The 16,292-nt window shown below is 42.4% G+C and overlaps 1 protein-coding gene across 1 annotated transcript in view; it reads left to right on the top strand.

Moving 5' to 3' along the window:
* LOC309402898 (tyrosine 3-monooxygenase-like) overlaps window positions 1–14,458 on the top strand; it is a gene marked incomplete at both ends in the record, with an annotated part of 30,396 nt that extends 15,938 nt beyond the window's left edge. The window contains 6 exons of the mRNA XM_081996863.1: window positions 1,222–1,357; window positions 2,014–2,083; window positions 3,771–3,827; window positions 6,956–7,051; window positions 12,529–12,662; window positions 14,299–14,458. Of these exons, the coding sequence (XP_081852989.1) occupies window positions 1,222–1,357; window positions 2,014–2,083; window positions 3,771–3,827; window positions 6,956–7,051; window positions 12,529–12,662; window positions 14,299–14,458 (653 nt within the window). The remainder of the gene's footprint in view (window positions 1–1,221; window positions 1,358–2,013; window positions 2,084–3,770; window positions 3,828–6,955; window positions 7,052–12,528; window positions 12,663–14,298) is intronic.
* Window positions 14,459–16,292: the final 1,834 nt, after the last annotated feature.

The raw sequence follows: 16,292 nt of genomic DNA on the forward strand, positions 1-16,292 counted from the left end.
GCTGTCTTTTAAAGCAGTGATTTTCAATTTTCTTAGCTTTACAGACCACCAACGTGTTTCCCATGGAAATGCAGATGATATAGTCTGCCGACCATAGGGCTGGTTATATTGTTAGTCATCTCTCACAGACCTTTCATACTAATGCAGAGTGTCCTAGAGTAACACTGATAGCACAAGCTGAAATCATGGTGCGGAAGTATTGCATTTTTCTGTCCTGTTCTATGGACACATGCAAAGCAGAACACGTACGATCACATCACTGGGGACTGTGTAGTTAGCTCTAGACAAACATAATGGTGAAAAAAAACCAGAGGGGGAAATCGGGTGAGAGCACTGATGGAAACTCTGATGTTAAATGGTTAAGGACCAAATTCCAGCACTCTTACCTCTGACAAGGACCTGTTTGCTCTTTCTCCTGCATGTTCCCATTCTAACAAATTCCAGGCAGAAAGATAAAATTAATAGCAAGTTTTACCAGTGCTGAGCTAGTTTATGCATGTGGAGCGTGCACTGACAAAAGGAAATGAAGCTGAGAAGTATGCTCCGACTCTGCCTCTAGGGTATGTTGAACTAAGCCTGTTGAGGAACAGAAGAATTGCTCAAACTGAAGCAGACCCATAGCCCACCTACTTCTGTCTTCAACAGTGCAAAGCACCAGGGGTTTCAGTGTAGGGAATAAGAAACTCTGCAGGAGGGGTCTAAACAGTAACTTAGAATCAGGGAAGAGCCGGGTGCTCTCAGACAAGGGTAAGGGCAGGGAGTGTCCCTTGTCAAACTCCTGGTTATCTTTTACATATGCTATAGAAGAAATGAGAGAGAATCAAAGAATTAATAAACTAACCAGGACTGAAAATGGAGTTTCTGTCCCCTGCTTGATCCTAAGGATTGTGTGTGACCTCAGATACATCACTGGCATGTGGAACATAGTAGATAAATATGTGTAAATGTGCTAAAATGATAAACTGTGGTGAGCAGTACTTCCATACCTCACATCATTGCTGTGTAAATACATGTAGGTTGGATGATTTAATGTTACAGTAATGGACCCATAACAGTACAGTGGAACTTCGTTAATGGTAAGTCGGGATGTTCCTACAATGCTTAGGTGGAGGGAGCTACTGCAACAGAGCACAACGGCCCTTTGAAACTGCTTACTTGAAGTAAGTGTGCCATGTAGTCAACCCTAGAAACTCCTAAATTCGTTCTCACTTCCCTTTGCAGAAAGAACAGGTTTCCAGCTGAGACCAGCTGCAGGACTGCTGTCTGCTCGTGACTTCCTTGCCAGCCTGGCATTTCGTGTCTTCCAGAGCACACAGTATATAAGACATTTCTCTTCTCCTATGCATTCGCCAGAACCGTAAGTTTGGGTGCCCTGGTACAATCCTGTCCTTCTGAATGTGTTGGGGATGATTCCCTCGGGAATGGCTCTGGAGCTCTATCCGGTAGTCCACAGAATGAAACAATTTGAGAAACTGGTAGCTGGAGAGTTAGAAGGGGAAGTCATGCATGAGAGGGTGTGGGTCCCTGTCTCTCTTACAAAGTTGTCTGGGGAAGGAAAAGACTGGAGAATATCTGGTTTAATCTTTTCATCCTTCCTTCATTTACCATCTGCTGGGGTTTGATTCCCTGCTGTGAAACTCTCCCAGTAAGTGCTGGCCAGACAACAGCAATTACATTTCATGAGAAATTACAAGTTTGCACAGACACTTTTGTTGTAAGCTGGGACGAAACAGGGGCCTTTCAAAGATGTTGTGACATAGAAGACTAGTGCCCGTGCCATCCCAAGTGAGACAATAGCCAGGGTAGCGGGAAGCAGCTGGCTCCCCATGGCAGGCAAAAGGGAATGCTCTGTCATGCTCCCTGCAGAGCCAGGCCAGGCATGGAGGCAGGTACTGTGGAGCAGCCCTCACACTAGCTCCCTTTGGGTCTCTATTGGCTAAAGTCCATCATGGGAAGTTCATGTAGGGCAGGAAATAAACCCTTTATTAAACACGAAGATCACTTCTTTTCCAGAGACTGCTGCCATGAGTTGTTGGGTCATGTTCCCATGCTAGCTGATAAGGAATTTGCCCAGTTCTCACAGGTAAGAAGCTTGTTCTCCTGGCTGTTTAACCAACTGCCTGGGATAGCAGGCCAGACATGCCTCAAAGGCATGCAGCTCACCATGCTTGAAATGCTATTTTAAGACTTGATTGTGCCTGAGTCACAACCTCAAGGGGTCGTGGGCTAGCAGTGCCCCGGAGACATTTACTCCAAGGGAGTGGTAGCACTGCTCCCTACGGACATCGTGTAAAAGGAAGGGCAGGCAGTGCTTGCGGGACTTCTCTGTGGGAGGGCCGTGTCAGTCTGCAGAAGGCTGCCAGTGCAGCCTCTGCGGCACTGCGTGTTTGAGTTGTAGTGACTACGTTGTTCTCCTGGCTTCCTGTCCTACACCACATGAACCTAACCAGCAACAGCCATTGAGCCCCCAGGCTGGTTCTGTCTCTGGACGTACATTTTTATCTCACATGATACTTTAATTGTGTCCATCACCATGTCATTCATTAGAGATGTTTTTCCTTTTACAACTCACCAGATTCTCACAGCATTGCTCACACTGGTAAGGAGGCTCCAAAAAGCAAACAGGGCTTCTTTGTACAATTTAGTATGAGAAGTCAGTGTCAGACCCAAGTGAACTCAATGACCTTCTATAATTAAAGACTTCAGAGCTATGAATGTGCCTCAAAAACATAGCAGAGGGAAGAAGACAACTCATATTTTAGGCTTATCAATCAGTGGCCAGTGTGGAAACTGGCAATAAATACAGAGGGGTTACATGATGTAGGTCCCTGTCAGAATATCTTAAAAAGAAAGCCAGTTCACCTCATATAATGTGGTTTCCAGTTGTATTGACTTGAATACATGCCAGTTTCCATTTTGGTCATAAATATTGGTTATTAGCAGACTTAGATGAGTAGTCCTTAAAATATCCTAGTGGTCTATAATTTATTCTGGAAGAAACCTCTTCAGTTCAGTACAATACCAGAACTGAAGACACATTAAAAATAAGACATTATAGCAATTGCAAAACTTTCAGCTTTCCTCTGTTCCCATCTATAACGCAGACTATGCAACATGGGATCATATTAAATGAATTTTCACATTTCACTACTTTTTTTTTTTCACGAAGTATTTTTGCAGTTCGAATTCACTCCATGAAAATTCTTTTTTGTTCCATTCAACATGAGATGATGAATGGTGAAAATGCCATAATTCTGTTTGTTTGCTGCATGCTATGGCTCCCGGGATAGCTAAGAAGAGACATCTACAGATTCCTATTGTGAGAATAACAATTAACGGGAGTACAGATGAGAGTAAACAGAATCCTCCCTGCACAGATCTGACCCACTCATAAGGGCTGTCAGAAAGAGAGTGAGAGACAGAAAGGTAATGGCAAGGAAAAAAACCACCTTGCTGTCCTTCCTTCTTATGCCTCCCTATAAATGTCTGCCAGGGATAGTCCAGCATTAAGCCAAGAGATGGTTAACTTTACACAGGGAACACTGAGGATTAAAAACTCATCTAATGTGGCTCCCAGTGGTATGTAGCTGGGGGCCAGGGAGAGGTAGGCATCCTGGAAGCCATGGAAGGTCATTTTGGGTGATAAAAACAATGAATAGTTCATGCTATTCATGTTAGAAATTATGTGGTCCTCCCCCTTCCCCTCTTTTTCTCCCTTGGGCTGAATAATCATACTAGTGTAACACTGCCTGCTTGCTTACTTGCTTTAGGATATTGGACTGGCTTCTCTTGGATCATCTGAAGCGGAGATTGAGAAACTGGCCACAGTAAGTACAGATGGCAGTTTAATATCAGAGGCAAAACCCGAACGATTCACTGCATATCCCTTACTGTGCAGGGAAGGCTCTTCTCCAGTGTCTCAGATTAACCAAAAAATGGGAGCATCAGCACAATCTCTTCTCCTCATCCACAGGTTAGGGAGGTGCTGGAGCAGGGGCTAGAGTCCCTCTGGGGGAGCCTAGAAGCATGTGATTCCACCTGAGGAAATGCTTATACTTTTTGCTTCTATTAGAATACATTGCTGAAGCTGAGTTTCTACAATTTCAGCCACAGGAGCATCCCAAGTGGCTTTCCAGATTCACCTAATAGGCTGGACACCCTGTGTGGTTCCTGCATTTTCTCCTACACAAGGTGCAGGGGACCAGCAGAATTCAGTGTACCCTGTATTCATTAATCTCACAATATAGGTGAGTTCTTAAAAGCAATTTGACAACAGGTACTGTCATTCGGTTCTGAGTAACTAGGCTGTGTACGTCTGCCAAAACAACTCATGCAGCCCCTGGCTGCCATCCTAACTTGTTCTGAAAGTGGACTGGAGGCCAGACGATTTTTTTTTTTTTTTTTTGTGATAATGGCAGCTGTTTCCCAGTCTTGTTGATTTTTTCAGGGGAGGAGAGGAGCCTTACCCTCACCCAGATGGGTAAGGCTCATTCGGGAAAGCGGGTGGATGGGAGGAGACTGTCACTCCTGAAATTCCTCACCCAGCCCACAGCCTCGGTCATGGAAAAGTGGAACAAAGTGCTGTGTGAAGGAGATTACGGCTCACCTAAAATCCATCTACATGTGTCCATCCTTGGGTCAGAACTAGGTAAAGCTAGCGGTATCTCTAGAGTTGGGAGTCCAAAAGGTCCCAGTGCTGGATTTTTTGTAGCATCATCCAGGTCCTGGGCTGGTGATGTGAAGGGACTGTGTGGGAAGAGGCAGTGACATGTCCACATTTCCACTGCAATTACCCCTCTCTGGGTCTGGCGAGGCTAGAGTAAGATTAAGACCCATGTTTTTGTTAGGATCAAAAGAATTATGGGTCCCAGACAGCCATTTTGCATTATTATCAAGTTCTTGGTGGGACTGGGTAAAGGCCAGTAGCTTACATAGAATTCCTCTGCAAGCATCCCACTCTGACCCTGGGCAGGGCAGGACTAGATTAGAGATCGAGCTAAGGTTAGAAAAATGATGGGTCTCAGGTCTGAAATAGTCGTAGTATCATCTAGGGTGGTTTGTGGAGGTAGAATAAGGGCACCTTTTTGAAAGGGCTACCTGCAGTTTAGGATTTGTGAGAATACAATTTTGTAAGTGCCGTTCAATTGTTCTGAACAGTAAACATATTCTGGATTAAGATCTCAATCTTTAGTTGTTTGAAAGTTAGACATCTAATCTAGGCTTATTGTTTAGGTTCCTTCATTAGAAAGTGAAGACAGAGAAGAACCTGTAACATATTCTCTATCCTGACATAAATGACTAACATCGTAAATCCTTTTTTCTCTCTGGAAGTCTCTGTCATTCTTTGTTCATTATAAAGAGCATATAGGTAACTAGCTTAGATGATATGACAACATTTAAGCTAATTAAAAATTTATCTAAAGAATCACAACTTTACTTGTTGTTATGGTTTATAATATCTATATGACAAACTTTGAAACTTTGAATTGCCATTATTTCATTCAGTCCCTGGATTTCTCTAAGCAGGTGGATCTGTGCACAAGAGCTGGGAAATTGCCGGTGTTCATGTTATCCACAGAGTGCCACTAGTACCGTGTCTTGTACCCTATTAAGACAGTGAGTGCCTAAAGAACCTCACTAACTAAAAGCCAAATACAGGATATCTAAGGAAACACTAAAAAGAATTTCTCCTCCTCCCATGTCTCATTTTCCAGTCAAAAAGAACTTTTGTGAAAATGAGGAGATACTCGAAAGACTTTTCACTGCAAAATAATAAGAATCAAGATTATTAACACGATAAAGATGCATAATTATTAGCTGAACTGTAAAAAAAGCAGCTCAGGATTCTGCAGAAAGAAAGATCCTGGCATGCTGTTTCTTTAGTGGTAAATTTGCAGGCTAAAACCAAGTAATTAAAATTATAAGACATATGAAAGTGGGTGGGAGAAAGAAAGAAAAAGAAAGTAAGAGGCAGAATAGACAGAATAACAGAGAGTTTCACATTATTTTACAAACTGCATCCAGTTATTTGAGAAGGGTGCTGAGAATGCAATACTTATGGCTAAAGTGAAGCCAAGGTCCAGCCCTGTGTATGAGGCAGCAAAGAGCTATGTGACCCTACAGGAACCTTGAAGAGTTGTGACACAAAGCTGTATTCTTAATCCTCATGTTTTCCATGTTTTTCTTTTGCACAACACCTATCCAACAGCTCAGGGGTCAGGCTGTGGCCGGAATCGGTCCTCCACTGTCCATTTCCTTAAATGCTCTAATAAGGGAAGGGCTAACAGGTTGGCAGAGCCAAGAGTTGCTTTTATCCCACTACTGTCCAGCAGGTAAGGAAGTATGGTCCTAAGCATGCTTTATTGCAAGAAAAACCAAGAGAGATGCATCTTTATTTTTTACTGGAGCATGATAAATACACTGTTGGCATAATTTTAAAGGGTACAGTGCTGCTAAGGGATAAGTCATTCTTTAATTCTTCCGAATGCTATCATACAGACAAAGGAGGAGGGAAACTGTCCTTTCAAGCACCTTTCCTAGGGTCTTGAACCCTCTGTGGGGGTTTACCTGTCCTTCTGGGGCCTATGGATTGAAATCTGTCAGCTTCCACTGACTATAACGAAGTTAACAGCTTGCAGGGTAATTTGTAACAACTTCCAAAGAAAGAAGAGGATAGGACTTTATGACTTTATTTACTCATGTAATTAACACTAGCAATTTCTTTTCTTTTTTGGGGAGTGAGAATGGGAAGGATGGCAAGTTTTGAAAAAATATGTGTTATAATTTGTGTGTTATATAAGTTGAGAAAAAAAATAATCTTAAAACATGCAACTATAAAATTTGAAGACACAAAGACATTAAGGGATAAAGATAAAAGAAAATGAAAGGAAAAATTAGAAGCTTAAAAATGAACTGCCTGTTGAGACTGTTTTTCACAAATTGTTCTTATTATCAGCTTTATTGGTTCACTGTGGAGTTTGGTCTCTGCAAGCAAAATGGATCCATCAAAGCTTACGGGGCAGGACTGCTTTCGTCCTATGGGGAGCTTATGGTATGTGTCAAATGTATGGTATTGAAATATTTCTATAATCCAGCTTTCTAAACTCTCTGGTAAAAGCAAAACATTTTTTCCTTATATAAACCTATATGATTTAAAATACTGATTTTTCTTTTGCAAAGAAATTTATTCTCCCTTCCCAGAAGCTACTGAGTAGGGAAAAACTACTGTAGGATTGTACCTGTCTTTCAGCTAAAGAGATGAAATGCAACAAAAGCAACCAACCCTATAAAGTATTAGATTAGCTTCTTACTGCTCCTGTCACCTAGTAATAGAGTTGACTTTAATAAAAAACTCATGTACCTTTCTGAATTACTCACTAGAGGGCAATATTATGCCTATTATGAGCTCTGCTACTTCCTCATGCGCATATGAATCGGAAAGGCACGGACCAAATAAAGTGCGAAGAAACTGTAAATAGCATGGATACTGATAAAAGGAAAATGCTTTAGAATTTTACATTCCTAAATGTGCTTCAAAGCTAATTGCACCTCGAGTTTTACGTAGATGAAAATCTGTGCACACAGGTTTGATACTGCTCTGCCAGGACAGATTAACTGTGGAAAGAGGGACTGTACACCCTTACAGAAAACTTATGGGTTTCCCCTCCTTCGGAAGAACGCTTGATAGGGGAGATATTAATTTCTCCTCAATTTTGCAGAGCACTGAAGCAGACGATCAGTTTCTAAGTGCAAAAGCCCTAAACTGGTATCAGTAGGACTCATTTGCTTCAGGTTGTGCAGATACTGGATGATTTTTTTGAATTAATAAGAGCCAAAGGAAAATAAAACCCACTCTTTTCAAGTGTTTTTATAAACCAGAAATCAATTTTTTCATGGGAGGCATATTTTACGTTTAATACATAGACACAACAGCCTAACAGCCAACGACATGATACATCCACATGGAACCATGGCTGGATTAGCACAGCTTGGACTCCCGTAGCTGGAGACAGTTGGATTGCTATGACAATAAACCTATTACAAAACTCTCCTAATGGTATATAGGTCAGACCCCTTCCCAGTCAAGTGACAGAAGGACGAAACAACATGTTAACGTAATTCAAGATATTGATAATAGGAGTCCCAACAGCGACCCAGTTGAGAGTTAACGTATAGAAAGGGGAATCCTCCCAGTCATCAGCCTCCATTTTGCCACCTGCCAAGTGTAGCATTGGTTTTCTCCCAAAACATGCAGTTTGGGGACTTCTGTGAGCAAACTCTGTGGTATATGATTCGCAGTGCTTTCTCTCTAGATAAAATGAGAGGTCTGCATGCTCATTAGCTCTCTAGATAAACAAACATGCCTTCCTTTCTACATAGCTACCTGATCTTGTGCCTGACTGCTCATGAACATGAGCAGAGCTGTGCTAGCACTATTGTGGCACTCATCTGTAGAACAGTGAAACGCATTGTTTTGAAACAGCAGATTAATGAGCTCCCCCACAAATTAGGCTCCAGTGCAACGCATCTGATTTACATGCCTATCTGTTCTAGGATAACGCCGATGCTACAGTTTTTCTGAGAATCCTTCAGTATTTGCTATATTCACAGCCAACTAATAGGAAATCTAGGCTTGCATTTATTTACCTGGTAAAACCAAAAAGGTCCAATATCAAAGCATAGTTCAAGGCAACATTTATTCTAGTCTGCCTGCCTGAATACAAGCATTTACATGTGAAAAGGGCAGAAGTAATCATATCTCTGATACTTAATGTAGCTTTCATGGTAATATGCACCACAGAATCTATATTCATGGTTACCTCCTTTTCTGTTTAATTTTGACACTGATGAAGGTAAAAGTTGCACCAGAAATGCTCACTTCTGGTGGCTGGAGTTAAGTGGACCAGACTTGTGCTCCCTCTCCTCTCTTTCTACTCTTTTCTTCACCAGACACTTACAAGCTCTTCTGCTGTCAGTTAAAGTAGTAGGCAAGAACTGCTTGTTCACAAAACTGTGTTATATAACAAAAAAGTATAACTACATCTCAAATTCCCTACCTCTAAGGTTGACAATGGAGGTAGTAACTGTCCTTGAGTTGATAAGTGGCAGATTCTCATCATTACTTTTATCATCAGTAGCTGTTGGGTAATGCTGCTGGATAAACTTTTGATACAGCAGGGTCCACCTAGGTCTTCATCCATCATATTACTGAAATTACATGCAGATGTGATAGCATTCAATAAGTAATGGAGAAGGATTCCTCCCCCTTCCAAAAGTGTGTCCATCTTGCATGTCGCACCTTGGACAGTCTGAAGATGGGTAAGTAGCTCACCAGCAATGCTACTATGCGCCCTGTACTACCTCTATATGAGCTTTGAAAGTTCATCACTCTGTAGCTTTTGGGACGGCAGCTTAATGGGTTCTGTGCACTTCACCTTGAGCATCTGAAACTTCTTGTACACAAATTAATTATATCCATGGCCTTAAGTGCTGAAGTTTCCTTTTACAGCTGACTGAGTCATCTCACAGATTTTTATTTGGAACAAAACTGAAATACAGGAATGTTTCCATTTAATCATTCTAGTCTGCATAAGCATCAGGTTCTAACTTCAGTATAGACAGTGGCAGTGTGAGTAAAGTGCCGAGGTCCTATGCCTAAGCACCTGCTAGCAACTTGAGAATGTATACCGTTTCTTTTACAGATGAAGAGAAGAAATATGTGTAGTGCAGTGCCTATTTCATAGAACAGATTTTTTTAGAAATACAGCAGTGGCTAGGCAGTTTTGTTAAAGAAGATGAAGGTTGGAAGATAGTGAGGCTCATAATAACCTTCAGTTTCTTGCATAGCTCATTTTGCAGTCTTAGACTGGCTCTTGAGAAATCTCTAGATAAGTTTTGCTACTGCTTGCGAGAAAGCCATTGCCCATCCTGATAATTACCTGCCAGTCTTCTCAGTATTGTCTCAGATGTGGGCTTGTGGATGGAGGCCCCGAACTTGATTCCATATCACTTAGCTGATCGGCATATTTGGCACAGGCAGACTCACTGCAGCTCATGTGACCGAGGAGACATGCGGCAGCAAAGGAGGGGTTTCCTCATCACTGAAGGCTTCTGAACCAGGAATAGAAGGATGATTTGGTCTCTGAGGAGACAATAAAGGCAAGAGTTACTAAGGCTAGGTGGCTGGCTGCAAGAAGATAGCAACTAACCAGCTGGAGAGGGTGAGCAGCAGTACGTCCAGCTAATGTTATGTGAGAACGTAGTATCAGCAAGGAGCCTGGGAACATCCCTGAACTGCAGCCTGGACTGACTGTGGGTGTGTGACTGTAACCCAGGTAACCACATCCTGACTATGAAATCTTCAAAATGTTTTCCTCTTCTCCACAGCACCCACTGACCGGTTTGCACTCAGCTTCGGGTAGTTATTTTCTGCGGATGAGCTGATCCTGCCCAAACTCAGGGCATAACCTGGGGGAAAGGCAGGGGATTAGAGGCAGAGCTGGCCGGCCTCTGCATGAGACTTGCACTTGAATCCATGTTATCTAACAAATCATTAGCGACAGCAGCTAGGTATCGGAAGGGACAGGATAACCATACCCAACTCTAAACTGAACAGTTGTAACCGGTCTGACTGCTGGCCAACCTTGCCTCCTTTGAACTGTAAGAATTCCTCCCCAACAGCCCTCAGTATTGCACTGTTTATTTCACTATATTCTGTCAGCTGTTCTACATTATCCAAAATGCTTCTCTTGTTAACACTCAGCTGGACTCTGTCCTACGTACTGTAAAATCTTATGGCTCATACCACACTTCTGGCAGCACTCAGTGCTGCATATGCTTTTCTTGCAGCACAAGAAGTACTTAACTTGTAGAGGCCTTTAAGGCCATCCGGTTTCAAGCTGAACTTCCACTGAAATCAGTTCTGTTTCAACACTGACGGCATAGAGGGACCCCTGTCAGATTTTGAGTTTCTAAAATCTTTTCCCATTAGTCCCCAGAGCTTTTAAGGTTATAAGAGCGGCCTCATGTTTGTGTATACCATCCATCTTAGATTGTGTGAGTGCTCTCCAAGGTTTATTCTTCAATTACACACTGCAAATGAAGAACAGGAAAAACACCATCTTCTAGCATTTTACATTCTTGTTCTTTTTTTAAAAAAGGCCCTGTATTAATTTCTGCACCAGTTCTGCAGCAAATTGGCCTACTGGTTAAGGCAGGGCTCCAGTGATGGAGAGTTCAGGCTCAGTTCAGTGAAATACCTAAAAATGTGCTTAAGGGTACTGTCTGAATTTTTCCAGTTAGCAGATTGAATTGAAAGTCTTGTGCAGTGCCACCTACTCTTACCAGTTCTTTACTTGGGATCATGAAATAGTGAAAGGAGCCTTCTGAAGACCGGTGAAGAAGAGAGAAAGACAAACAGTCAGACCTCAAAAAAGGAGTCGGTGTTGAAAGAACTGTCCCTAGACGGATGGGGCCCACTGTTCAGGCTGAAGGCAGAAAGAAAGGTCTCGATGTTGACTGGGATGAGCTGCCTTTTTTCTTTTTGTTGTACCCAGGACACTTTGTCAAAGTGGCCATGGCACTCACCATCCTTGTTGACCGGAGGCCAAATCAGCTTTTAGGCACATTTACAGTGCAGTTCAAAGGGCACTGGAGCCGAACTAGCTTTAAACTAGCTCACTTGGGTTTCACGAGCAGACAAACTGTGCAGGAACTCACTTTGAACTTGAGCTGCCCTGCCTTCCCAGGACCCTGTGCAGGTACTAAACAACCAACAACAATACCTATGCAACCACACTGCCACCAGCTGTGCTTCTGGCTCGTTTAAAGGTAGCTCCAGTATGTCTAAACAAATGATAGATGTGCCTATGGACTGCAGTGTGGATATGAATGGCTTCCATAACCCTCCTGTTTGCCTAAGGGGAAAATGTAGAAGAACCAGAGAAGAATGTAGAGAAGATCCTCTGTGGGCCCAAAACACAAACACACGCACACATAGAGTATAGTATTGTATCTTGGATTTCAGAGAAGCTTTTAGGATGCTTAACTGGCATGGGAGCTGTGCAGAAAATACCAGGAGCATTCTGTCTGTTCTTCAGTGCAGGAGGAAATGTGAGATTTGTGACATGGGCTGGCGACTTTGAAACAGTGCCGCACAGTACTGTGATTCTTCTGTGATACTGGTCGAAAAAAGCAGCATGATATTATTTTTTCTTCTAGATATTCAGATTTTGGGGGTGGCATAGACTTTCCCCTCCCTGTTCGAGAACGTGGCTATGGTACCCAATCGTACATCACTATAATACAGGAAATATATATTTCTTTTTTTTTTTTCATTTTTCTTCTTTTTTAAAATTACTTTTATTTGGTTCATTAACTGCTAATTATGAAAAGCAGATTTCACCTGTGAAAGAACAGGAATTGATATTACCTTTAACTATTCCACAAAGAGCATTTCACAGCCCATTAGGCACTAATTCTTGCTATGTTCATTCACCTGTTCTAACCTGTGTTGTTCCCATTACAAAGTACGCTTTATCAAACAAGCCGGAGTACAAGCCTTTTGATCCAGAAGTGACTGCAGTTCACCCCTATCAGGATCAAGCCTTCCAGCCTGTCTATTTCATTGCAGAAAATTTGGAAGATGCCAAGGCCAAGCTTCAGTAAGTAAAGTGTTTGTGGGTATTTTCATTGAGAGGGGCACACCGGCTTGAATCCCTGTCTGAAATACGTCTACTCCTACTGCAATAACCATGCCACGCTGTCTCACGACAATCTGCAAACTGGCTTCACTATCTCACTTCATCTGCATGGTGGCTTTTTTACAACAAAGTTAAGCATCAGATTGTTTATCTGATAAAATCTTCATAGAAAAACACAGCTATATGTTGTGATGCCCTGTCCCATGTTTCATCTTAGCAATGCCTCATTTTGGCAACCTTTGTGGTAAATGCTGTAGCGGATAGTGAGAGTAGAGCACGACCCCACAGTCAGGGTGCATCTGTGCTAGTCCATACAAATAAGAGGTCGTGAAGAACTGATTTACCCAAGGTCACACAGAAATTTTATAGCAGACTCAGGAATTAACATGGATCCACAGGGGGCTTAAAAACAAGATTGCCTTTCTCCTCTGATTATATCTGCACAAGAATGCAGAATCAGCATTCACAGGCAATCTAATTTCCACAAAGTAGCTGACTGCAACCTAAATAACATTATTTCAAATTAGCTTGAGGTGTTTCTAAATGCATTTTTTTGCCCGTGTTATGTTATGCAATAAGTACTTTTTTAAAAAAAAATTTTTTTAAGTAAGCATGGTTTAAATTCTGACCTTAATCTCCAACAGTTAGAATAACATGACCAATTCTGACTGGAGGCAGGAGGCTGGTTGTGGAGCTACTGGGGAGCATGTAGGAGCTGAAATGAGGTATTTATTAGAGGAAGAGAACCTGGGCCAGAGTTCTTCTCTACTCCCTCCACCTCTTCTCCAGAAGCACTGTCTACTGGGGTTACAGCAATGGAAAATTAAGCCCCCCATCTTAAATCTGAAGTTTTACATTAACTTATTAACTTGGCACTGTGTAAAAATGTGGCTGAGAACTCACTGGCAGAAGAGCGAGGACTTTAAAGAGCATTTGACTCAGGCAAACCTGAAAAGAACTTACAAGGACAAGGAATACACCATTCTCAGACTTGAAGCTCTTCCGTACATTTTTTTCAAGATAGTTGCGCAGCCAAAGCTGCTCAAAATAACCAAAGGCACAAGAATCTGTCAGAATGGAAAACATAAGGCAGCATCAGTACAGGGGGTTCCTACCAGCATGTACTTAATGGAAACATTGTCAAAAATGGCAAGCAATCATGTTTTTTTCTTCTGATAGAGATGGCAAAATAGCCCAGGATGCCTAGTATCAACAGGTTTTTAGAGTTTCACTCAGGAAGAGCTACTCCAGGTTATTTCTTGGAAGTGAAGGTGGCAGACATGCTGTGTTCCTGCATTCCTCAGCTTGTGGTTGTAATAATTCTGAATTATGTTAACGTAGAGCTGCAAGAGCACAGCCGGGTCTTAGCCAGCCACGCTGAAAAGCAGGCACTGCGGATCTTTTGGGCTGCAAGTAGCTCAGCCATGGGGAGGACATACAGCACCAGACTACGTTAAGGAGTAACACTGAGGAGGGTGTCACATCAGCCTCCGCTCCCTGATAAGTCCATGCCTACATACTGAGAAATTAGGTCCTGCAGGTTTTACACTTAGGGAAATGGCTTCTGAACTAGCAGCTGTGTGTTCTTCTCCTACAGAAACTATGCGATGAAGATCAAGAAGCCTTTTTCTCTGCGCTATGACCCATTCACCAGCAGCATAGAAGTTATGAACACACCGCAGAAAGTCAAGAGGGCACTCTGTCAAATGAAAAAGGAACTGAAAAACCTGTGCTTGACCCTTGAAAACCTCTCCTAAAACTACAGCAGTGCATCTCACCTGGCACAGATACTTTTAGACAGTTCCAGCACTTGAAGATTTAGTGATGAAGTTGTAGTTGCATGCAAAAATCTTTAACCCACAAACAGCTCTGTCAAGCTAATCTTTTCACTGTAATTTAGGCTGCTGGCTTAGCCACACTAATGAGTTCCTATTGAGTATGTTTCAATGACAAACAAGACCAAATTACTCCAATTTTTGGTAGGTGATATGAGCTACAGCTGTTCGGAGTGTGTTTATCTGTTACTATTGGACCCCTAATTTTTTTTTTAATTCACTTGCCACCTTTTCAAGTTATCTGTCATGAAATAGCACTGTAACTCTTCAGCCACAGTCTTTTACTTGCTGCTTAAATTACATGATAATGATCTTCTAGATTGGCTAGCTGCCTACAGCTAACAGTTCTTGCAACTAGCACATTTCTGCTAGCAATTACTATCAGCTATTGTGCTCACAAACTATGAATGGTTCCCTTACAATGTGCAAATGCAAGAGTTTGTAAGAGGAACCCTTTACTTCTATGCACTATTTATTTTTTAGACACTTGTCTCATTCAGTAGCCTTTAAATACAGCTAAATAATTTCCTGCCACAACTGAGATCACAGAATATTTGTCCCTTGGCTAAAAAAAAAAGCAGAAAATAATAGGCCCATGATACTCTGGCTTTGTCACATACAAGGAATCTTAATTTGAAAGGGAAATTTGGATTCTGGGAAGGAAATTTGGGTGTAAGGAAGGTTTTTCAAAGAAACCTGCAAGAAATAGAGTCCCATTGGTTTTTCATGGGATTCAGATACTCCTGGAGACCTTTAAAAATCTTTGTTTCTTATTGATGTCATGATGACTGTAGTAATAAAATCTATTGAACACCTAGTGTAAAACCTAAGATCAACCGCTAGCAGCCGTATAAACTTGCTATGGAAACAATATCAGATGTGTGCTCCAACTCATCTTGCCTCCCTCCCTTAGGGCAACGAAGCTGGTGAGGGGGCTGGAGCACAAATCTTATGAAGAGCGGCTGAGGGAACGGGGGTGGTTCAGTCTGGAGAAGAGGAGGCTGAGGGGAGACCTTATCGCTCTCTACAACTACCTGAAAGGGAGTTGTGGTGACGAGGGTGTTGGTCTCTTCTCCCAAGTAACCGGCGATAGGACAAAAGGAAATGGCCTCAAGTTGCACCAGGGGAGGTTTAGATTGGATATTAGGAAAAACTTCTTCACTCAGAGGGTGGACAGGCATTGGAACAGGCTGCCCAGGGAGGTGGTGGAGTCGCCATATCTGGAAGTGTTCAAAAAACGTGTGGATGTGGCGCTTCAAGACATGGTTTAGGGAACATGGTGGCGCTGTATTAATGGTTGGTGGCGCTGGATTAATGGTTGGACTTGATGATCTTGAAGGTCCTTTCCAACCTAGTGATTCTGTGATTCCCTCTCCAGTCCCTCTCTGAGACATGTCTGAAATTTATCTATGCAGGTCACGTTTCCCAGAATCGAACCCATAATTGCCTTTTCCAGACTTTCATGCTCTTTGTGTTCCCTTCCTTCCTCTACTATCCACAAGTAGAGACTAGTTCGGGAAAAGAAGAGGCTCATGCCTAGAAGGATTCCCTCTCCTCTTAGCAGCAGCGCAAACAGACGGGCTTGATGCAGGTTACAGGTATGGCATAAGCCGGGGCAATGTGGATCTCATGGCCCAAGCTCGGCGACAGTGATCCACAAATGTCTGTGTAGATTTATCCCGTGTAGCTTAGAAGCTCTGTTTATTTTTTCAAAAGTGTATTTAGCACGTGACAGACAGCAAGCTTATCCACTGCT

The sequence above is a fragment of the Phaethon aethereus genome (genome assembly GCF_964289735.1).
Source record: "Phaethon aethereus genome assembly, chromosome: 1".
In the NCBI taxonomy this organism is placed as follows: domain Eukaryota; kingdom Metazoa; phylum Chordata; class Aves; order Phaethontiformes; family Phaethontidae; genus Phaethon; species Phaethon aethereus.